Raw genomic sequence first — 23,635 nt, forward strand, 5'->3', positions numbered from 1 at the left:
GTCACCAGGAAGTGTCCCATGTGAAGCTTTTGTTGCAGAAGATAAGTACCTCTGTCATGTCATTGTTGAGCTGTAGGCAGTTGCCCTTCATCCAGTTGGCTACGTTTGTCATGCAGTTGTGGAAGTTGGTCTTGGTGGTTTTGGTGTCTTTGGGTGAGGAGAGGGTGAGTTGTGTGTCTTCGGCATAGGATATGATGAGTCTTATCGGTTTTGTCGATGCTGGCCTGTGGTGTCATGTAAGTGTTGAAGAGGGTAGAGCTGAGCGAAGATCCTTGAGGTACTCCACAGATTTCTTTGGGTTCGGAAGAGAATGGTGGTAGGCACACTTTTTGAGTTCTTCTGGTGAGGAAAGAGGCGATCCAATCGAGGGTAGCTCCTTGGATGCCGATGTTGTGTAGCCTTGCGATGAGTGTGTGGTGGGAGACAATGTTGAATGCTAGCAAGAGATCTAGGAGAATCAGTGCTGTAATTTTACTTTGGTCAAGTAGAGCTCAGATGTCGTTGAGGGCCGAGATAAGGGCAGTCTTGGTGCTGTTCTGGAAAGAGGCGATCCAATTGAGGGTAGCTCCTTGGATGCCGATGTTGTGTAGCCTTGCGATGAGTGTGTGGTGGGAGACAATGTTGAATGCTAGCAAGAGATCTAGGAGAATCAGTGCTGTTATTTTACTTTGGTCAAGTAGAGCTCAGATGTCGTTGAGGGCCGAGATAAGGGCTGTCTTGGTGCTGTTGTTGCTGCAGAATCCAGATTGGGAGGTATCGAGTAGATGGTATTGTCCAGATATGTGCAAGTTTTTGGTTGATGGCTTTTTCTAATACTTTGGCTGAAAACGGGAGCAGGGAGATTGGTGTGTACAGGCCTCGAAAAATCCTAAAAAGTTTGCTAGACCTACAGGTCTAGTAACTTAAATAATCTACTGGACCTAATTATAATGCTCTTGACCCCTAAACTGGTTTCAAATTATGTGATCCTGGACAAGTATTTGAATTCACTGAGAAGCCATTTTCTTCTTGATCACACATGAGAGATCCTTCAAATACGCGAGTTCTGCTTGTCTGATGTACAGACAACTCTTTTGTTTAATTTAATAGAGTTAACTTTTGCTCCATCTACAATACAAATCTAGCCACATATAGGATACATATGACCGCTGACTTGCCTCAGTTCATTAACCGCATTGTCATCAGCGTGGGGGCAGGAATGTTTCTCAAATCATGTTTAAAAACTCACTTTTATTAAATACATAAAGCATAAAGTAGCAGCACACTGTGATTTGCAACCAGCAGATTTTACATTCAAATGCCCACAGAATTCCCCACTGACATGTTTGTTTAAAACTATATAGTGTACAATGTCTGGAAATCGAGTTTCCGCAAATATTTGTCATTTGCTCATCACCAAGTAAAGTGTGCTGATTTGTTATGCTCCTATGTAAATCGTTGTTTGCATCACTCTTCTGATTGCAAAAAAAATGTATTTAATAATTCCTGATATATACTTGTATTATTCATTTACAAGTTGTTTAACCCCTTCCGTGCTAATGACGAGCTCACCTCGTCATGAGGCACGGTGCTCGTATGCTCATGACGAGCTGAGCTTGTCATGACCACACCCATTTCTATTATGGTCCAGCACAGCAGAAGATTATCTCAAGCAGCCAAGGTGTTAAATGTTGTTAGTAAAAAGAAAACTGACATTTTGCAGCCTTTTATCCACAATGATTGTGAGATAACTCACTTGACAAAAAGCACTACCTATAATAAGAGAAAGAAAATGAAATACCATTTTCCAGGAACAGATGAGCAACAATTAATGAAAACAAACTGATATTTGACCTATATCCTTGAACAGATGCAAATGTTTCAACACAGAAACAAGATTTAAAGGCCTCTTTATTGACCATTAACTTTCTGAAAGAAAAGAACACCTGTTCCTTTCAGCTCCAGTTTACTCGCCAGCAGGGACAGGGCGAGTGGATTTTTCAAGGGCTGCTGTAGTAATTAAGTTCTCATGGGTCAGCTTATAGTTTTGTAGTAGAGCGTGGACCTCTGCATGCTTCCAGTCTTCGGGGTAGGTGGCTGTGGCTATCGAGGTGTTTAACAGGGTGGTGAGTTTGAGACTGATCCTGGCTCTCGGCCTAGGGTGTGGTGTAGACATGGTTCGTGAGGGCCCCTGAGGGCACCAAATTCATGATGGAGGTGGTGTCCTGGGGGCGAGTTTGTTCCAATCGATCAGTCGATTGTCGGCTGTGGTAGCGGAGCCGTTGTGTTGGTTGAAAAAGTCGGTGGCCCTGGGCTGGAGTTTGAAGTTCCTCTAGATTTTGGCAATCTTGTTGTGGAAGACGTTTGCAAGGTTTTCACAGAGTTCCTGTGACTGGGTGATGTTTCTTTCTGTTGAGGGGTTGGAGAATTCCTTCGCAATCTTGAAGAGTTGTTAGCTGTTGTTGGAGCTTGATTTGGTGAATGATGCTAGGGCCTATTTCTTCAATTTGTGTTGTGTCAGTGGTAGAGGTTGAGTGCTGCCTTTAAGGGGGTCCTGTTGATGGTGTCCTTGATCTTGCTCCATCTCCTTTCCAGTTGTTTACAGTTATGCTTAGTGGTTCTGAGGTCTTCGGTGTACCCGCTTGCCTGCTTGGTGTACCTTCTATGAGTGTCGCTGATGGATGCGATGCTGTCAGGGCAGATAGTGATCCATGTGTTGAAGGTTCTGACATTCTGGTTTAGATTGTTGAAGGACTTGTGGTGGATTGTCTTGAAGTCATTGATCCATTGTTCTTCGGGGACTTTGCTTCAGCTGCGTTGGAGAGCGCGGGGCAGATTGGGGAAGGATATCCATGAGGTGGTTACGTTGAAGTGGGCGATTGAATGGTCGGTCCAGGTGAGCTCTGTGGCGTGCTTATACTTGATGTGGTCGCTGGAGGTGAAAGGTGAAGATGGGGGGGGGGTATGGGGGGGGGGAGGTCTAGTGTTTGGTCTGCAGTATGTGTTGTTGATGCTGTCAAGGAGGTTGGTAGTATTGGAATAATTGTGGTTGTCGAGATGAGGTTGAGGTTGCCGAGTAATATGTAGTTGTTGAAGTCTATGCCAAGGGGGTCGATGAAGTTGGCGATGATGATGCAGAAAGTTGGTTGTGGTTCCGGGGAGGCGGTAGGCAAGAGTACACCTTATTTTATTTATTTTATTTTGAAAGTTTTATAAAACCCGAACAAGATCGTAGCGGATATCAGAGCGCTATACAAACAGTAAATGTTACTTATACAGACAATAAGAGCAGATCCAAACAAATGTACAAAGAATATAATAAAAAACATCATAGTTGGTAGGAGCAGATCCAAACAAATGTACAAAGCATATAGTAAAAAACAGTATAGTTAGATTTAACATCAATAAGTGTCTTGTGGTTGGGAGCGCGAATGCATCTCATCACAGTGATTCAGCAGACCATACTCATGTGTATTTGGCCATGAGGATGGATTTAACTTCCTTTTTAAAAGAAGTAGTGGACGGGTTAAGACTGATTTCTGGGGGTAAGGCATTCCAAATTCTGGTTGCCATCCCAGAGAAGGATCTGTTATAAGTTTTTGTCTTATGGAATTTTTGTGGTTTCAGTAGTAATTTTTCCGCATTTCTTGAAGATCTGGACCCACCAGAGATCGTCCGTTTCTGTGCCAGGTAACTGGGTGTCTTTTGATGTAAGGCTCTGTGCGTCAAGCACGCAATTTTCAGCTGAATTCTCGCATCCAGGGGTAGCCAGTTCAGGGATTGAAGGTCCGGGGAGATGTGGGAGCTACGTTTAGATCCAGTTATGAGTCTTGCTGCGGCGTTGATTGAAACTCTAAGAGATGCAGTTTGTGCTTTGGGTAGACCACAGAGGGAGACACAACCGTATTCCACTCTGGGTATAACCATAGCTTGTACTGCCTGCTTAAAGTCATTGTGTGGTAGGAAGGATTTTAGTTTCCTCAATGTGTTTATCTGGAAGTTAGCTCCCTTTTTAGCATTGCTGACATGTTTTAGCATGTTGAGGTTACTGCTTTAAGTTATTCCAAGTGACTTCGCCGAGTCCACAATGGTAGGTTGTACGTTGAACACCATCATATGTTTGATCCAATCTTGCATTTTCAGGATCTGAGCCGGCGTAGCTATTAGTAGGAATTCAGTCTTTAGGGCGTTCAATTTAAGATCATTTTCTGGCAGCCAATTTTGGGTGTTTCTAAGAGCTGTGTTAAGTAGTTTGATGTCCTCTAGGGTGTGTATCTTAAGGTATATCTGTGTGTCATCTGCGTAAATGTGATATTGTGGAGAAGTGTGGCTCAATGGTTAGAGCGGCAGACCCTGATGCAGAAGTCTTGCCCGGGACCAGGGTTCAATTCCCGCCTCGGCGGGTCTTGGGCTCAATTTCCTCGGACCTGATCATTCTCGCCTCAGTGCCTATTCTAATCATGAGTCCCACTCTGCAACTGTGGGCAACAGCTTGCTTAATCTCCACAACGGCCCCAACAATGCTAGGAAGCCTGGCCTCACCTTGGGGGTGCCCAGGAGTGGGCACTTCACAGGGAAAAGCCAGGAAGGGTTCTGTAGCGGTATTCGTACAAGCGCCGAGATGCCTCCGGGTAGTCGTGCACTATACAAATATGTAATTATCATTTATCATTTATTGCACGTTCGAGGTTTGTAGAATTTCTGTTAGGGGTTCCAGGAAGAGATTAAACAGTGTTTGAGATAGTGCTGATCCTTGCGGTACCCCCAAGGTTACTGGGACGGGCTTGGACAGGGTGTTATTGACTTTGAATTGTTGTGTCCGATTTTGGAGAAATTACGTGAACCAGCTTAGCACTGCCCCAGATAGGCCCATTCTGTCTTTCAGGAGGTCTAACAGGTTCTCGTGCTTGACCGTATCCAAGGCTGAGGAGAGGTCGAGTAGGATGAGTAGACAGGAACTATTTTGGTCAAGTATTTGTAGCGCATCGTCAATGATATGTGTCATGGCTGATTCTGTGCCATGACCAGCACGGAAGCCTGATTGGTGTTTGTTGAGCAGGTCAAAGTGATCAATATGTTTCGTTAGCTGTAGATGCACACATTTTTCCAGCAGCTTGGTTATTGGAGATAGGGCGATAGTTGTTTAGGTCCATGGGGTCTGCTGTGGGCTTCTTTAGAATGGGTGAAACCTGGCCTACTTTGAGGGTGTCTGGGATGCATCCTTGGTAGTTTTGCCATCTGTTTGGAGCTGGAAGTTAAGGTGTTCTGGGGCAATGTCGTCCATTGTGATGGTGCATTCGATGGAATCCTTGTGTAAGATGGTGATCCCTCCACCTGGCTTGTTAATGCAGTCCAGCTGGGGGATATTGTATTCTTCGGGTATCGCACTGGCGATGTCTGGGGAAGATGTAGGGTTGAGCCAGGTCTCTGTGAGCAAGAGGACGTCTGGTGCAAGGCTGGTGATAAGGTTCCAAATCTCAGTGGTGCGTTTGCTTAGTGTGCTTGTGTTGAGAAGGGCACATTCAAGGTGGTGAACTTGTTTGGTACTGTTTTGTGTGGTCATGATGGCCCCAGGCAGTGGGCTGGTGTGAGAGTTGTGGCAGTAAAAGTGACAGTAGGTGCAAGTGAATGGTCCTACAGTCTGCGCGTTGGCAGCATTCGTAGCAGTATCTGGGGTGTAGAGCTTGGCTTTCGGGTAGCTGAGGGGGGGTGGAAGGACCAGGGGTAGTGGCTCTGGGTGCGGTCCAGACGTAGATGGGTGCAGACAGGCTTGCCTTTGGTATGCCTGCTGCTCAGGTGTGCTCTGGCCGCCATTAACCTCATGCGCGCTAGAGGAATTCCGCTCCTGCGCTGAGATTTTTTAAATCGCATGTTACGTGACGAGCTGGGCTCGTCATCAGCGTGCGAGGAGGCTACGCCATGACGAGCCCAGCTCGTCATCAGCGTGGATGGGGTTAAGTAGATCCTGGGAGGTGGAAAAGGGTGCGGTGGGCGGGCTACTGAAGGCGGGAAAAGAGGGGAAAAGATGCACCCGACTGCAGATAAGGAGCAGGGGGAGGTGTAAGGGGGACACGGGTGAACGTTGGTGGGAGCCAAGGGGCGAGAAGGGGGTAAAGAGGTCAAGCACAGAGGTGACAAAATAGAACACGAAAATGAGAGCGAAAAAGGGCAAAGCCGCCAAGCACCAGGTGACGGAAGCAAAAAGGTGGCAAAACACGGAAGCGAGAGAGAGAAAAGGGGCAATGAGCGAAAGAGGGAAAGCGGAAATACAAACCGGCACAGAGGTGCTAAAAATGCGAGTGAGAGTGAAAGCAAAAACAAAGGAGTAGGGGTGGAGACTATGAGGAGAGAGGAGTTTGTTGGTAGGAGCAGTAGGGAGCTGGTTATGAAAGGTCCTTGACTGGTTGGAGAACCAGTCCAGGTAGGTGGGGAGCCTGGCACCTGCTCAATGGGATGGCGCTGCAGCCGCCATTAGGTAGGTCCTGGGGGTGAGAGGGGCGCTTGGGCGGTGCTACCAAAGATGGGCAGAAGAGGCAGGAAAATGCACAGGAGAGCGGGTAAGAAGCAGTGGGATGCAGGAGTGGGAAACAGAAGGGCAAGGGGCCGACGGACGAGTAGAGGCAAAGAGGTAAAGGGCAAAGCACAGAGGTGACAAAACAGAACATAGAAGTGAGAGAATGAAAAAGGGCAAAGCAGCCAAGCACAAGGTGACAGAGCAAAAGATGACAAAAGCAGGAAGCAATTTGGAGTTTTAAAGCGGTGTTGGGCTCTACATACCCCCAACTGTTCCATCTATCTAGGAAATGTTGACCTGTGGAATGTGTGCGTTATGGAAAGTATCAGCAAATCGGAATTTTGCTCATAATTAAACTTATCAGGTCTTTGCAGATAAGTACATTAAAAAATGACAACATTTATATTTTTGGCAAATACAGCACCAGAGAGAAATCTGCACAAAACAGGTCACTGGATGCAAGCTTTGTAGGAGTGCTGCTAGACTAATTGTTTTTGGATGAGGAGGTCCTGTAAAAAACTTTATCCAAACCTTAAACACACTATTTAACTAAAGATGTGCCTTTTTCAAAGTGAACAATTAGCAAAAAACTAACTCCCAACAGTTTTAAAGGTAGAATATTGACGAATTTTGACTCTAAACTATGCTGTCTAAAACACATTTGAATTATTGACTTGTGGAAAGGCAGGTTAGCAAGATATTCACACGTGTAAATGGCAAATAGAGGCTCAGTTATATCAGTCATCACAAAAGAATAGACGTTATTTCCCTAAGCTCGAGAAACGGCTAATTGTCTCATAATAAAGTAAATGTTTTTTAACGGTATGTTCAAATAAGCAACACAAACTCTTCACGGGCAGGTGTTACATTAAGGCATTACTAGACAGGGTGGTGCCAGATAGATAGCTCCTAGAATCATTTAACATGGCCCGTTTCCCAATGATGTGGCAAAATTAATGTTTGCTTAATTTGCTAGCATTCCTTGTACTGGCCCTGGTTCTTGAAATATTCAAATTCCTTAGTCACCCATATTATCAAAACCTGTTCTCGTGTGAACCAATGTGAGAAACTGAGGATGTGGAGTCTATTAAAATGCACGCCAAGAGACAACTAGGGCTTGCTGACCACAGTTTTAAAAACCTGAAGTGTTATTCTTCCATTACAAAGCGAAAATGCTATCTAATTTCATTTAACCACTAACTTTTTGGTTGCATTTTTACACTTTAAACTATTTTTCAGTGCATTTACTTAGGCATTCTGTAATGCCTTTAGCAAATCGTTTTTCAAATAAATTGTTTTTGTGAGTGTTGCGCCACTGCTAGTAATGCCTAAAGTAATACTAAAAGAACTTCAACGTCATTTTCGCTATTCTGCTGTGGCATAGGGCCTTTGTAGAAATTGTAATCAGACTTTACTTGAGTTCCAGTATCACTATTTTTTTAGAGGCAAATTCTTACTCAATGCTTTCTTGTAGCAATAAAGGTGTGGTGATGCTGCTTTTAAGTGTGATAGGAAACTCAGGACATTACATTTTACATTAGAAAAGTCGATTCTTTCACCATAGATGGGGCACGATTTGTTTTAACTAATGTTGTAAATTCTCAATACAAATGTACAAGGACATAAAATATTTTAAATCCTGATATTAGTTAACGATTTTTGTGTAAAAATATTAGTGACTCGCTCTATACTATAATAAATGTGCTTCCTGTCTTTAAAGGCTTAAAACGTGATCTTTGTTCCCTGTAAGAATATTAGAATTTATTTCGAGAGACAATAGTGTTATTAACCGGAAATGTGTTGAATTAATAAATAACCACCGCAGGCAGACAGTGCAATACCAGGTAAATTTCTGATTAGAGTCAAAGTGCAAGAAAGAAAAATCCAGAAAGCATGCCGTCTCCCCATTCGCACTAAGGATATGAAATAGCTTCCCCACCGAATTCAGAAGTGCATCGACATTGCAACAGGTTGGAAAATAAATAAATGCAAATTTCTTTAAGGTCCACTTCTTCCACACAAAGTAGATGAACCTGTTAACTGATTTCGGCTACTTGCTCATGCCCCCTGTTAAGTGCTTTACTTCTTCTTAGCTAGGGTTACTGTATGCATCCCTAATTAGTTTCATGACTTCATTATTGTGATCGTCCAACGCACCATATTTAATTGAAATATATCTAGAGATCTTTGAAAAAGATATTACTATTGCCGCTGTCCCTTATGACTTTGAATCTGTCCTATGTTTGGGGGCTCTCTGACTGCATTTTTTTTGCTTTGACCACCACCAACTTATCTGTGGTGCAAACGAGTTTCTTTCAAACTTAACTGCCTTCAGATACAAAAGGGAGTTTTAAGACTTGTGCTATACAGCACTGTAAAACATTCAGAAGCTTATGAGTACAAATAATTAATAATATAGAACGTGATAGTAATTGTGTATAGCCTACTTAATGTAAGCATATTTCTTCTCTACTAACAATTCTATCATTTGAGTGCGAAACAACATCTTTATACTTACTGCTTGTTATTCGCTAAGCTTGGGTTTGCTCTGCTGTAGAAATGTATGTAGAGAGTAAGAAACTGGACTTGCTTGTGGCATGTACTTCGTCTTTGAACTGACATCTGTTTTTTTCTCTTCCTCTTCATTGCTTCAGATGTTCATCAAGTACCTAAAGGTTAGCAAACCTTCTCTTTGTGAATATCTTTTGCACTGGGCCCGGCATTCTCCCTTGCACTGCTGATTGCTTTCTCAAATTCATAGTTATTAAAAAAATAAATGTGTCAGTCGTGACCTTTTCAGGTGAGGACACATTTAATATCCCCTGCAGAAAATGTAATTGTCAAATTAAATGCTGTTTTGCGAAAACTAAGCCTGCTGCAGCACTCTGTTTTCTGTGTTGATGTTTTAATAATTATGATGTGCATTCTTTAGGTGGAGCTGGTATCGCATTTTGGGTCAGAGCATTTTTGTCCACTAAGCCTCATAAGGTAATATTTAAAGCCATTTAATAAAAGAAAATCAATGTCAAATAACTAACAATATTTTAGTGGGTTAATGGTGGGAGTAGGGCAAGCAAGATAAACAATTTTGCATGTACCCCGATTGCATGTAATCCTTAACGAGTTGATTAGACAAGTACTGAGAGATTTTTAGGGAATTGAAAGGAGTAACATGAATTAGCTGTCCTATTTGATGTGTATCCTCCGCCCCCCCCCCACACCCCCCCCACACACCCTCCACGATGTCATGCTACCTATCTTGGGTGTGCAATGTATTGAAAGTGGACAAGCTAGACATTACTAAGAGTATTACATATTGTGTTTGCTTTACTACATGACCTAAAACATTTGATATGCTTAAAGTTAATTGCAGCTTCAAACTTAAGCCTTTGTGCAATCAGGCATATGCGCTTGCACCACAGTTTAAGCACTTATGTTGTAATCGGCAGGGTGTTTGGAACGAGCATGGTGGAAGAATATGAAGAAAGTGTTGATTTGAATTACCAACATGAACGTCCAGATCCTTATGACGAAGATTATGGTAAGTGAATTGAAGTAACTTTTTCTAGTTCATGCTTGAAGATTGTTTGTGTTAAGGTCTTCAGCACCTAAACCTCTCCTTTGGGCAACCTGACTTGTCAAAACAGATATTAAAGTTAATTTTAAAATCTGATGTTTGACAGGAAGCTGTTGGAATTTAGGGGTCTGGTGGCTACGTTATCACTTTTATTAACAAAGATACCCAATAGCATTTCACACGTTAAGCACACACCAGCTTTAATTTTAAACAATGTGGAGTAATTGGGAAATTTGATTGGGAAGGACTCCTAAACACTGCCATATTTTCATGAGATCTTTGGGAGCAGATTTCTCCTCCTGGAGTTATATTTTCCAAATGGAGAGATACGCAGGTGGAGACACTATACCAAGGTGCAACTTTTCACTATTTCTAGAATTGCTGACTTTGCCCTGTGGAGAATCTAGAAAATAAGGTTTAAGGGAAACACTTGTGCGTGTCTGAAAATGTAAAACTTTCTTTCGCATATATTCATTGATGGACTGTAACAATAAATGGGTTTTGCCAGAATTTTTTTTTAAATTTCCTAAAGAGATATAATGAAATACATTTATGGCTTTTGTGAAGAAACTGAAGCTTCTGTTACGGACTCAGAGGCAAGGATTATGCATAGCAATCCCTTTGTTATTTATGGTCCAGAGAGGCAGTACCATTAATAATGTGTTCTGAATCTGGCTGCTCACAGTAAATAGTACTGATGTGACGTAGCAGTGGGCAGCCAGATTCAGAACACATTATTAATGGTACTGCTGTCACAGGCGACGCCTCTAGGCTTAAGTGTGGAGTTGGGCCTATCTCCCGCAGGAATGGGGGAGAGGTTGGGCATTGCGCCTGGTCAAGAGCCATGCACAACAGTGATGGGGGTTGGAGAGGGTGGGGGCGTTGGGGATTGGGAAAAAGGGGGTGGCACCCATGGGACTTTGGAAGTAGGGTTTGGCCGCAGGCCCTGCAGCTAACCCCAGGGTGTGAGCAAAAAGCCATGCAGGGGCAGGGGGATGGGGTAGTCAGCTGGCGGCGATGGAAAAACAAACTTTAAAGTGATATTTTAATTCAGCACAGAAAAATGTGTGTCATTACATGAAAACAAACTGTCAGTAAAAAAACAAAGTTTAAAGTGACTTTCTAGATAAGTTGAAATGTAAATTAAAACGTAAGTTAAAGCCCAGCGCAGCGTGGGTTGGGTGCCTGTAAGGGGTTTGCCACAGGTCCTGGCGGCCAACCACCAACCACGCCTGGCCGAAGCCTGTGCGCCCCTGGAGTTAGCTTTGCGCATGTAAATAAAATATCACTTTGTTTTTAAAAAAGTCGAAATTTACTGGAAAAAAACCTAAAGAAAAACTATTGTTATAGTTAGGTGACTAGGGGAATGTCTGTGACAACATTAACATTTTAAACTAAAAAAAAAACCACAGAAATTCACAGTTGTAGTTAGCAGAGGTAACTATAACGTATGCCCCCTCCATGCACTGCTTATGATCTCACATTTTACATCACTCATGACCTGTTCTATTACATTATTCATAACATCACTGATGACATCTCAAATTACACCATTGATGACCTCATCCAATAAGTATTAGGTTGTTTTATAGTTAACATAGTGACGGGTTACTACTATATTACTTTTCTACCTAGTTTATGAAGCATGTTTGAGAGAGCAGTTTTCTCTCATGATCTCATAGAGGTTATGGAAGGTGATCCAGAACCTAGAATGAGAGCACATTTTCCATAAGTTCACACTATTTTCCTTAGAGATGTGAGAACAAAGTCAAAAATTCTGAGTAAAATATCTACGACCAAAAACAGCAACAGCCAGTTGATTCTCCAATGTTCTACTGCAGCTTCAACATAGTCTTCTAATGAACAACTAGAGCTCCATTGTGCTGTATTTATGACAGTGTGACACTTGAAAACCATCTTGAGGAAATCCAAGTTGTAAAACAAAGCATTTCCTCCAGACGATACTGTAGTAAGTGAACAAAATGAGATGGTTAATTTTGTCACAGAAATAATGGTTGGTGCTCTAGAAAACTAAAATTAGGACACATTTTCTATAAATTCTCTTCTTCAATGTTAGAAACAAAGTCAGGTATGCGGAGTGTAACATGTACTTCCAGTAGTAGTTTGACAGTTATTTCCTCAGTGATTAACTGCAGGTTTACCACAGAGAACTAATGAATATAAAATGTTAGCACCCCAGTTGTTCAAGACAAAAGTGAGGTCATTTTTGTGGAATAGGAGCTGCTGAATTTAAAGCCTTTGCTGAGGACCAGGCTGAAGGAAATGAGCATTGATATGTTAACATAAGTAAGAAACCAGCAGGATCAAAATGTGAGGGGAAGTATGAGTTTTTAGTAATTAAGTAATCCTGCCCTTTTCACGTCTGTTTACTCAATCCACATATCTTCTCAGTCGCTTAACAGCTCCTTAATTTTAAAATAATAAAAATGTTGGTAGGCAAATTTTGTGTGCAGCGGGGGATGGCCAGCTGTGCTGGGTTGACCCCCTGGCCATATGTATCTATTTAATTATTACAAACTCTTATCAAGCAACCGCCACAATGTAAAGGAAGTCCGTTGCAAATCAGAGGATAGCATAGAAGACAACACTGACTTGTTACAGGCATGACTAATTCCAGTCCCATAAGGGAAGACTCACAAACACCACCTACTTCAGGTGGAGATCCTTTCCATGTTGCAGAAGGGGGCTCCTGAGCCATTTGTCAAATACCAGTGATACTAGGGACTTTAGTTCAGATGATCCATTCTAAATAAAAAAAAGGCCAATTTCATCCATTTCTGCATGTGCTGCATTTGAACAACTATATCTGAAGGACTATTCCTTTTGCATGATCAACTTGCGGATGTCTCCTTCTCTCAGAAGATTAATTTGACATTCATATACTAGCAAGATGCATATTTATGTATTCACAACTACTCCCAAGCTTTGCAATTGTCTTCGTTTTAGGGTGGCTGACTGCCATAATCAGTTCTAAGTATTGGTCTTTGCCCTGAAGTGCTCCTGATACATTTTATGAAATGAATGGCGCCTCTGGCAGCTTTTCTGTGCAAACCACCTCGTCATGTATTCTCCTGCTTCAACGATTGGTTCATATCAGTTATATCCATTGGCTTCACCTTGGCATCCATGGAAGCCTGACTACAGCTGTCTCACAAGCAAGGATTTACGTGACTGAGGACAGTTCATTGCTCATACCGATTTTAGGTCCTGTATCCATTCTGGCACTAAACCAAGGAGTCGTTTTCTGTTAGAGGAGCACACCCATTTTCTTCCCCCTTTTTAGTTGAGAAAAAAAAGTCTTCTATTTTAGTGAACTTCTTCCAGTTACTCCCGTGAATGATATAATATTTTATTACAGTCATCCCATTTTGTTTCTCAGAATGCAGCCTTTTCAATGGGAACTGGACAAAAAGAGGCTTCAGGTATTAGGCATCTTAAAAAGCGGGATAATCATCTGAAAGAAACAGGTTAGTGTTAGATTCCTTACCTTAGAATATCCCCAGGCGTCAGTCTGGATCCGGAAAGTTTTGCGTAGCAGTACCCCTGCACGTCAGTAGGCGTCGTCTGCGGCTCCGCGTCAGTCATCGGCGCCGGGATGACGTCGCCGGAGTACTTAGACGCCGCCCTCGCGCGCTGACGTCAGTTCTTCTTTTTTCCGCGCCAGCAAGCGCAGATTCGGAAAAAGCAGTACTTCTTAGTCACTTTTTGACTAACTTTTTCGATCCTTTTTGGGTCCTTTTTCGAGTTGGTAGACTCTCGGTGCTGGTAGGGATGCCCGGGTTCAAGCCCTGTGCTGACTGTAACTGCCTGATGTTGGTTACCGACCCCCACCGTCGGTGCCTGTATTGCCTTGGGGCCGACCACGACGACAAGTCGTGCCCCGACTGCTGGGCCTTGACGTCGAAGGCTAGGCTGGAGCGGTCCCGTAAGCGCCTCGAGCTCCGGCAGACGGCCCGCGCCGTTCACAGTCCAGGTCTAGGAGGAGGTCGAAGGACCGGTCGCGGGGCCACAGTCATCGCAGCTCAGCGAGTCGACACCATTTGTCGGGCTCCAAGTCCTCAGGTAAGAGGCACAAGAAGTCGAAGAGACGATATCGCTCTTCCGACTCCCCCCGACGCTCGCACGATGCGGCCGGGGGTTCGGGCGACTCCGCCCACGCACCTCCGCCGGAGCCGCAGGCGCTGCTGCCAGCTCCATACCCGCCGGTCCCTGGGCTGAACGCGACGCCGGAGATCAATGCCTTCCTCATGGCCATGAGGTCGCTCTCCTCCGTCGGGTCCCGCTGTGGCACCTTGGGGCCCCGCGGCCTCGACTGGGAGCCCACACAGGCTGGGTGCTTCGGCCCCGGTGCCATCTGGTGCTTTGGCCCCGGCGCCGTCGACGACTTCGGTCCCAATGCCGCAGGTCGACCTTATGACCCCTCCGCCGGCGCCGACCCCCAGGGTTTCTCCCCGGACGACGTCGTCCCCGATCCCTCCCTCGGTCCGGATCCGGCGTCGGATCGGCGTCACTCGACACCGCATTCGACGCCTAGAGAAGAGCAATTCTCCTATTATCCGGCCCCATCACTTGCACCTGACTATCAGGAGATGGGTGATGAGGAGGATTGGGAGGGGTCGGAGGACCCTCTGGCACGAGAGTCCCAGTCGTATCAGGACTGGGCAGTGGATCTAGGGGAGGCCAGTGGTTTGGACACTTCGCCTGACACTGGCTTTCTCTCCCCTCCTACCGTGGCTACGGAGGAGGGGGCTGCTTACAGCGTGGTGCTGACGAGGGCGGCCAAGGCCTTGGCTCTTTAGCTCCCCGTCACGGCCGTGAGGACTAACCTCCTCACCGAGGTCCTTAAACCGCAGGCAAGCTCTTCGGAGCCTCTATTGCCGTTTAATGAGGCCCTTACTGAGGTTCTGTTAGGCACTTGGTCCAGGCCCGCTACAGGTCCCCCTGTAGATCGGAACGTGGCCAGGCACCACCGCCCGGCCCCGGGTGACCCTAGCTTCCTGTCCACCCACCCCACCCCCGAGAGCCTGGTTATCCAGGCCTCTAACTCCCAGACCGCATTCCCGTCTGCTCCACCTGATCGGGAATCCAACAGGTATGAGCAGTTCGATAAGAAGCTGTTCTCCTCACTTAATTTGGGGTTTCAGTCGGTCAACACCACTTGCCTTTTGGGCCGTTATACCCACTCTCTGGGACACGGTCGCGGATGTGCTGCCAGATTGCCCGAAGGGAGGGCAGGGTCAAACTCGCTCAAGCCCTTGCAGAAGGGCGGGATGCAGCACTGTACTCTATCCGATGTGGGCTGGATACCACGGACTCGCTAGGCAGGGCGATTTCCACGACGGTGGCGGTTCGCCGCCACGCCTGGCTGAGGTCCGCCAACTTTTCGGCTGATGTCCAGAATTCCCTCATGGACATGCCATTTGATGGCCTTCGCCTCTTTGGCGACAAGGCAGACAGTGCGCTTGAGCGTTTCAAGGACTCCAGGGCTACGGCCAAGTCCTTGGGCCTGTCGGGCCAGCGCCAGCAAACATCTGCCTTTCCCTCCTTTCGTGGCCAAGGAAGGGGCGCCCCCTCACGTCCTGCCAGCCACGGGCTGCAGACTAACATCCAGCGCGGCGGCGGACGTGGGAACCGCCGTGTCAGTGCCAGGGGACAGCGGCGAGGCCAGTCCACATCCACCCCCGCAGAATCCGCCTCAAAGCCTTCCTAGTCCGAGCTTTCAGGCCCATTTGACGCCAGTGGGGGGCAGGGTTCGCCGTCACCTCCTCCACTGATGCACCATCACATTGGACAGGTGGATGCTACAAATTGTCCGAAGGGGCTACTCCCTCCCCTTTGAAGCAACCCCTCCAGCCATGCCACCGCAGTACCACCGCGGGTCGGTGGATCACTTGCAACTTCAGCAAGAGGAAGTTACGGCCCTCTTGAACAAGGGGGCCATCGAGCGCGTTCCTGGGCCAGAAGTAGGGTGTGGTTGTTACACCCACTACTTTCTGGTTCCCAAGAAAAGCAAAGGGGGCCTACGCCCTATCTTGGACCTGCGGAACGTCAGCGGCTTCCTCCGGAAGGAGAAGTTCATGATGCTGACTTTGGCTCAGATCTTAGCTTCCCTAGACCCAGAAGACTGGGTGGTAGCGTTGGACTTGCAGGACACATATTTTCACATCCCAGTCCTGCCGGCCCACCGGCATTACTTGTGGTTCACGGTAGGCCGCGAGCACTTTCAGTTTACCATGCTCCCCTTCGACTTACCAGTGCCCCTCAGGTGTTCACGAAAGTGATGGGGGTAGTCGCAGCTCATCTGCGCAGATTAGGAGTGTCAGCCTTCCCCTATCTCGACGACTGGTTGTTGAAGGCGGGCTCGCCCCAGATAATCGTCAGCCACCTCCAGACTACGGCCGACCTCCTGCACCTGCTGGGGTTCTCCATCAATGTGCCAAAGTCACACCTGTGTCCCTCTCAGAAGCTCCTCTTCATCGGAGCAGTTCTGGATTCGGCGCAGTTTCTGGTCTATCCTCCCGATCAGCGGGTTCTGGATATTCAGGCTCTGATTACGATCTTTCAGCCTTTATCCCGAGTCTCGGTCAGGTTGGCGCTGGGACTTCTGGTGCTGATGGCCTCCTGCATCCTTCTGGTGCATCACACCAGATGGCGGATGCGGGCGCTGCAGTGGGACCTCAAGTTTCAGTGGGCCCAGCATCAGGTCAACCTGTCCGACCACGTCCTGATCTCCGAGGGCACTGCAAGACATTTGCAGTGGTGGCTCACGGACCACGATTGGGTCAGCGGCAGATCTCTCTCCCTACCCCAACCGGAGCACGTAGTAGTGACGGATGCGTCCCTCCTGGGCTGGGGGGGCCACATGGGAGAGGCGGAGATCAGAGGTCTCTGGTCTCCGGCGGAGTCCCGGCTCCATATCAACCTTCTAAAGTTGCGGGCGATCTGACTTGCACTGAAGGCATTCCTTCCCTCTGTCCGGGGTAGTGTAGTGCAGGTGTTCACAGACATCACCACCGCCATGTGGTACTGCAACAAACAGGGCGGGGTGGCGTCATGGACCCTTTGCCTGGAGGCTCTGCGGCTCTGGCAGTGACTGGAACAACAAGGGCGTCACTCTGGTGGTTCAACACCTGGCAGGTTCCCTGAACGCCAGGGCGGACGAGCTCAGCCGCCGATGCATGATGGATCACGAATGGCGTCTGAACTCGGACGTGGCGCAAGGTCTCTTTGAGCAGTGGGGAGAGCCTTGTTTAGATCTATTCGCCACCAAAGAGAATGCGCAATGTCATCAGTTCTCCGCGTTGGAATTTCCAAGGCGGCACTCGCTCGGAGACGCTTTTCGTCGCGAGTAGAGCTGTGGTCTGTTGTACGCCTTTCCGCCTATACCACTTCTGCCCAGATTGCTGAAGATCAGACATGACCGGGCCCTAGTCATCCTTGTGGCTCCTGACTGGGCACAAAGATACTGGTATCCGGAGCTACTCAGCATGTAGTCGATCCCCCGATTCGTCTGCCTTGTCAGGAGGACCTTCTGTCGTAGCAGCTGGGGACGGTCCTCCACCTGAACCTGTCCAGTCTCCACCTACATGCGTGGAGATTGAGCGGCGACAGTTGAGGCAATTTGACTTGCCTCCTGAAGTCTGTGATGTGATATTGTCAGCCAGGCGTCCCTCCACAAAATCAGTATACGCCTGCAGGTGGAACAAATTGGTGGCATGGTGCACAGCAAAGGCTGTGAATCCCCTTTCTGCCCTTCTTTCTCTTACCCAGCAGGGCTCTGCTCTGGGCACTTTCAAAGGCTACCTCTCTGCCATCTCAGCCTTCTTAAGGCTTCCTGATCAGCCTTCTCTTTTCAAGTCCCCTGTTGTAAATAGTTTCTTGAAGGGCATCACTCGCATGTTTCCTCCTGTTCCTTTCGTGATACCTCAGTGGGACTTGAACTCTGTTCTGACTTATTTGATGTGTGCTCCTTTCGAGCCACTTCACAATTGCCCTCTTTGTCTTCTAACTCTTAAGACTGCATTCCTGGTTGCCATCACCTCTGCCAGGAGAATAAGTGAGCTCTAGGCTCTATCTTCTCAACCTCCTTTCCTCTCTGTCCATCCGGACAAAGCTGTCTTGAGAACGCGTCCCTCTTTCCTGCCCAAAGTAGTCACAGCCTTCCACATCGGGCAGTCTATTACCTTGCCTACCTTCTTTCCGCCTCCGCATTCCTCGAAAGAGGAAGAGCGGCTCCACTGTCTGGACCCAAAACGTGCGCTCTCATTCTATCTGGAACGCACACGCCAGTTCCGGGTGGACGACCAGCTCTTTGTTGGTTACGTGGGCGCTAAGCAGGGACGGGTGGTGCACAAGGGGACCATTTCTTGATGGGTCCTTTTGTGCATCAAGGCTTGTTATTCACTGGCTAAAAAGGAGCCACCTGTGGGGCTGCGTGCCCATTTCACTCGGGTCACGGTGGCTACTACTGCCCTGGGTCGGGGAGTCCCCTTGCAGGACATCTGTCAGGCAGCCACGTGGCAGCCAAGTCCGGAGAGATGGCTTTCGGCCGTTCTGTCCTCCAGGACTTTCTGGTGTGATCATTGGTTCGCAGACCCACCACTGGGGTTGGTATTGCTGGGGTATCTATTCTAAGGTAAGGAATCTAATACTAACCTGTTTCTTTCAGATGCACAAGTTAGTGTTTGATTCCTTACCGCCCCACCCATCATTCCCGTTCTGCGAACCGATGTCTAGGGTTAAGGTACATCCCTTTGAGGGCCCTAGATTCATGGCACTAGTGTTGGTTTTTATCATGGCTCTGCGTTCCTGGTGCGGAAAAGCTGTGTATAAGAACTGAAGTCAGCGCGCGAGGGCGGCGTCTAAGTACTCCAGCTACGTCATCCCGGCGCCGACGACGGACGCTGAGCCGCAGACTACGCCTACCGACGCGCAGGGGTACTGCTACGCAAAACTTTCCGGGTCCAGTCTGACGCCTGGGGATATTCTAAGGTAAGGAATCTAACACCAACTACTGTTTCTTACAGATATATCGTTACCGAAGTTAAGTAACTTGTGCATTGTACCCCGAATGAAACTAGTGTTGCCTTGGTGGACCCAAAGGAGGCCATAGTGGTGGGCGTTCACTTCCTTCCATCCGCAAACCCATTTGTAATGATTTGTATGTTTCCAGAAGGCTGATCGTCACTAGAGAATTCAGGCTTGCACATTAATGTCTTGTAAAAAGTTTGCTCCCTCCAGTTTTAGTTCAGCTTTTGAATATGTCTCTTTGGACCGATACGCAGTTCTTATATTAACTGTTTCTTGGAAATTAGCACTTCTCCGAACGCTGAACTCCAAAAGGAGTTTTAGCAAGTTACAAGCCTTCACCAATAGCAGACCCTTCCTGCAGTTCCTGAAGGGTAGGATTACGCTGTCAATCAACCTAGATTTTATTCCGAATGGTGTCTGTAGATTTTCACTGCCAGGTCTCGTTCTCTGTGAATTCCCCAGATGTAGCAGGCACAGGATTACCTTCTCTAGATGCCCGCCGGTGCCTCAAATTTTATTTTGACAGGACAAGCTTATGGTTGTGTTTGGATGCTCTCTTTAAGGGCTCTCCCTCTCCAAGCGAGGGACCGCAAGATAGATTGCAGCCTCTGTCACCTTCTGAAATCTGAAGGCAGATTGCCTCTTCCAGGCACTTTCATAATGAATTCACCTAAGACAGTGACTACCTCACCAGCCCTCTATCGGCGGGTACCATTTTTAGAGATCTGGAGACAGGCTGTCTGGGAGAATGATCTTACATTTATTCAGCAGTATTTGCTGCTTGCTGAGGCAAAGAGAGAACAAACAGTGAGACAGGCAGTGCTTGTCATGTTCCAAAAGCATGAGATATTCAGCCATGTATACCATATTTCTTGCTATTCTGATCCTAGCATGGGAATCAAAGATACAATGCTTGAGAAAAACCATTTACTTTCCTCTGATTATATTTAAGTGTACATAGATTCTCAGGTAGCCCACCCGTCCTCCTAATCAGATGCTCACTAATCATTCACAACTTTTAACAATTCAAAATCTGAGGAATGGTGCACCATTATCTGTTGTTCAAAATGTTGGCCTTTTCAAAGGAGGTGGTTGTGCTCCTAAAGTAGCATTGTTTACAGCCTAGTCTGCATGTTAGTCATACAGTGCGATTTTTAAAATTCTGTACTTCCCACTTGAGGATGGAGAATGATTATCACCTGTGAATTTAGGAAACTTACCAGTGCTTGAGAACTGCAGCTACATAGTTACAGGCAAGTGTTACCATGTTTCGTTCCCTTACCTGAGCAAAACCTGACTGTTGGCCACCTCTCCCAGCCAATTTGACAAACTCTCTCCTCCCCACCGTCCCACACCAGGTTTACTCAATTGTGCCTGTTACCTCAGATAATTGGAAGCAGCCTATTACTAGTGATTCAAGAGTCCACTAAAACTGGTCTCTGCAGACACAGTGGATGGAGCTAGCAAAGAAGATAGACATTCCTGTTTGCAAGAAGATGAACCGTGCTACTCAAGAGGAAATTACCTGATCTTCAGAAAGACATCATATGGCCCAGCTGTCTCGAAGAGTGGTCATGAGGACAGCTCAAGAACCTAAGCCTACCAGGCAGACTGGGCACAAGGGTCTTTTATAGGCAGCCTAAAATGAAACTGAGCGCCTAGTCGGCCCTTAATCTGCATGTGAAATTTAAAAGTACTAAGAGTATAGCTTGCGGGCCCCCCATTGAATATACTGACAAATGGCAATTTCAGAAAGTGACATTTGTCCGTATACTCAACAGGGAGGGCCCGCAAGCCATACTGGTAGTACAAATGTCACTTTCTGAAATTGCCATTTGAAGTAGGTTTTGCTAGTAGCAAACATGTCACATGGAATTGTCTCTAATATAGAGGCATTAGCACAGAGCTTTGTATAAACATTATTAACTTCATATCTGTAGAAAAAAAGTCACTGACTAGAGCTTTAGTTGCGATCAATTTCCTCAATAAATTGCCATGTGAATGTCCCCTCGCTTGTCTCTGTGACTGCAGCACTAGCTGAGAACATCAACAAGTATTCCATGTAGTGAGTATATTAGATTATCACTAGAGCCACTACTGCTGTCTAGTTGTATGCCGTTCTGTATACTTCCTGTAAAATATCTGCAGTTCTGATCCTGTAATAACGCATAATAGAAGTGACTTAAATTCGGAAAATTAATAATTCATGTGAAGGTTGCATGGGTGTATGAAGGTTAATATTTTAGACCATTTTATCTTTGAGTAAGTGTCTCTTACCTCTAGAAATGCATAACCTATGTCTAGAGAAAGAGAGAGTTACTAAAGAAAAGTTGAATCTTTGTATTTTTGGCCCTAACTGTTTGTGTGGCTCAGTCTAGTGAACAACTCCTCACATGTTCTATTGGTGGTGTTCTTCAAACTTAATGTTAATATTTGTGATTTCAGTTACATGCTTTATTTTCTTATGAATTAGGTCTCAATGCAGGACTGCCAAACTAGGAAGCTATGTTTAGCATTAGAATCACTTGCATATTATTCTACTTTAGGCTTTCCTTTCTAACTTTGATTAGATTATCCTTTGGATTACAATACAAGAGAAGATAAAGCGTCAAAGAACTTTCTGGGATCTGCAAAAAGTAAGTATGTGATATTTCCCTGCTGCTTATGCCCTTCTTTTAAAACCAGGTGTAAAATTAAGCTAACAAACAATTGGCCAAGTGAGTATTATTTCGTCTCCCCTGATTTTGCTCTTTGTCAAACTAATCAATGTTCTCCTTACCACAATTCATTTTTTTCTCAACTGACAAATGAAGCAAGGTTAATAGTCATAGTAAATTAGTAGGTGATTTTGAAGGCTTGATGGTTCCATACTTAGGTTTTGCATTCATTATGTGAACTGATCCTCATTTATCTAAGGTTTTCTAATCTTTTGTGAGCAGGGATACGGGTGTCCAGTGACAACATGTAGTAATTACATTTAGTGATCTTGTGACAGTTACCATATCATTATTCCAATCATCCTGACACTTCATTTTGTTTTTATTTAAAAAAAAAATATTTTTGTCGTATTTTGTCATATTCAACATTTCAATTTGACATACATTGATAACCTAAATTACGGCACTTGAAGGCGGTGATGAGCATTGTATCTCTTCATTTACGTAAATGGAGTTGGCAAGGTAGCTACTACAGTCATGGCTAACGTCCCTCCCGCAGCTGGGCATCTTCTAGGTCTCTCGGCTTTCTCGCGCTTACAGTGATTTGGGCGTTTCCCACTTGTGTGTAAACCTTTAGGACTGCTTCCAAGGGCACAGTATCTTGTCAAATTTCCCCATCTTGCATATCACTTTCTCGGCTGCCATGTAGAGATCCATCCCCTTTCCCACTCTTGTAGTGTGGGAGGTTCTGGTGCCCCCAAGTATTTTGCCAAATCTTGCTTGGCCACTACTAGTCCCAGATGTGCAAAGAGCAGTTTGGCCCTAGTGATATCTATCTCTTTGGGTATTCCCAGTAATAGGTATTTGGGGTCCATTGGTATCGCCACTTTTAGGATTTTGCTCAGTACCGGGGTCAGGGTGACCCTATACGCGTAAATGTCTGGGCACTCCCCATAGTGTGTGTGTATTTAGGCCCCCCTCTCTGTGTTGCTTCAGAGGCGTTCAGGTAGTGCCACCCTGCTGAAGCAGTGTAAGCAAGCCCTATCTTAGTATACTCTATACAGGATTTTGAATTGTATGAGGCGGAGGATCAATTTAATAGCCACTACTCTAGTGTGCTGCAGTGCCGCCTCCCAATCCAGGTAGTCTAGGGTCCCGGGTTCCACTTCCCACCTTGCCCTCAACCTCACTAAGGTGTCTGGTTTATGGTTGTTCAGTGTCTTGTGTGGCCATGAGATTGCCTTTTCTCTAATTTCCTCCATGAGCAGTCTACATTTGAGGGGTGCATACTCCAGCATACCCTCTGACACAAACTTTTGCGCCTTCCAAGTGTGTGTTACCTGTAGGTATTTGTAGTATTGCTTTGCCGTTAATTCGTAGTGTCTCTGCAGGAAGCCAAATGAGATAAGGCCCCCTTCCCATTATACCTCCCAGTTTTAAGATCCATAACATATCCCAGTTCTTAAAGCCTTGCAATTTAGCACATTCTTTCAATCGTGTTCCCACCCACAAAGGGGTTGTCCCATTTCTTACCTTTCTCCGATCCTCTCAATACGGCAATGGTCACCTTTGTCACCTGTGTTGCCGGGAGCAGATTCCTCATATCTTCCCCCCTATAAGTAATGCATGTGGGAATAGGGGTTAAATTGGGTACGTTCTAATGTGTATGTAGGTTGATTGCTTGGCATGTGATCCCAGTTGTTGATAACGATTTAATGTGCTGCCCAGTAGTAGTCTTTGATGTCGGCAAGAGAAATTCCTCGATTATATTGATTCCTTTGCGATGTATGAATTCCCATTCTAAAGCAAAGTGCAGACTTTCCCTTCTGTCTTGGTGAAAACCTCTTCTGGCAGTGT

The 23,635-nt window shown here is 46.0% G+C and overlaps 1 protein-coding gene across 4 annotated transcripts in view; it reads left to right on the top strand.

Moving 5' to 3' along the window:
- The window catches only part of SUCO (SUN domain containing ossification factor), a 696,748-nt gene that overhangs the window by 475,859 nt on the left and 197,254 nt on the right, over positions 1-23,635 (top strand). For 2 of the 4 annotated variants that reach the window (XM_086956303.1, XM_086956311.1), the window contains exons 12-15: positions 9,148-9,168; positions 9,426-9,481; positions 9,943-10,034; positions 21,692-21,757. In XM_086956303.1, the coding sequence (XP_086812429.1) occupies positions 9,148-9,168; positions 9,426-9,481; positions 9,943-10,034; positions 21,692-21,757 (235 nt within the window). The remainder of the gene's footprint in view (positions 1-9,147; positions 9,169-9,425; positions 9,482-9,942; positions 10,035-21,691; positions 21,758-23,635) is intronic. The other 2 variants (XM_086956322.1, XM_086956333.1) reach the window with 1 other exon arrangement.

The sequence above is a fragment of the Lissotriton vulgaris genome, chromosome 1_1 (genome assembly GCF_964263255.1).
Source record: "Lissotriton vulgaris chromosome 1_1, aLisVul1.2, whole genome shotgun sequence".
In the NCBI taxonomy this organism is placed as follows: Eukaryota; Metazoa; Chordata; class Amphibia; order Caudata; family Salamandridae; genus Lissotriton; species Lissotriton vulgaris.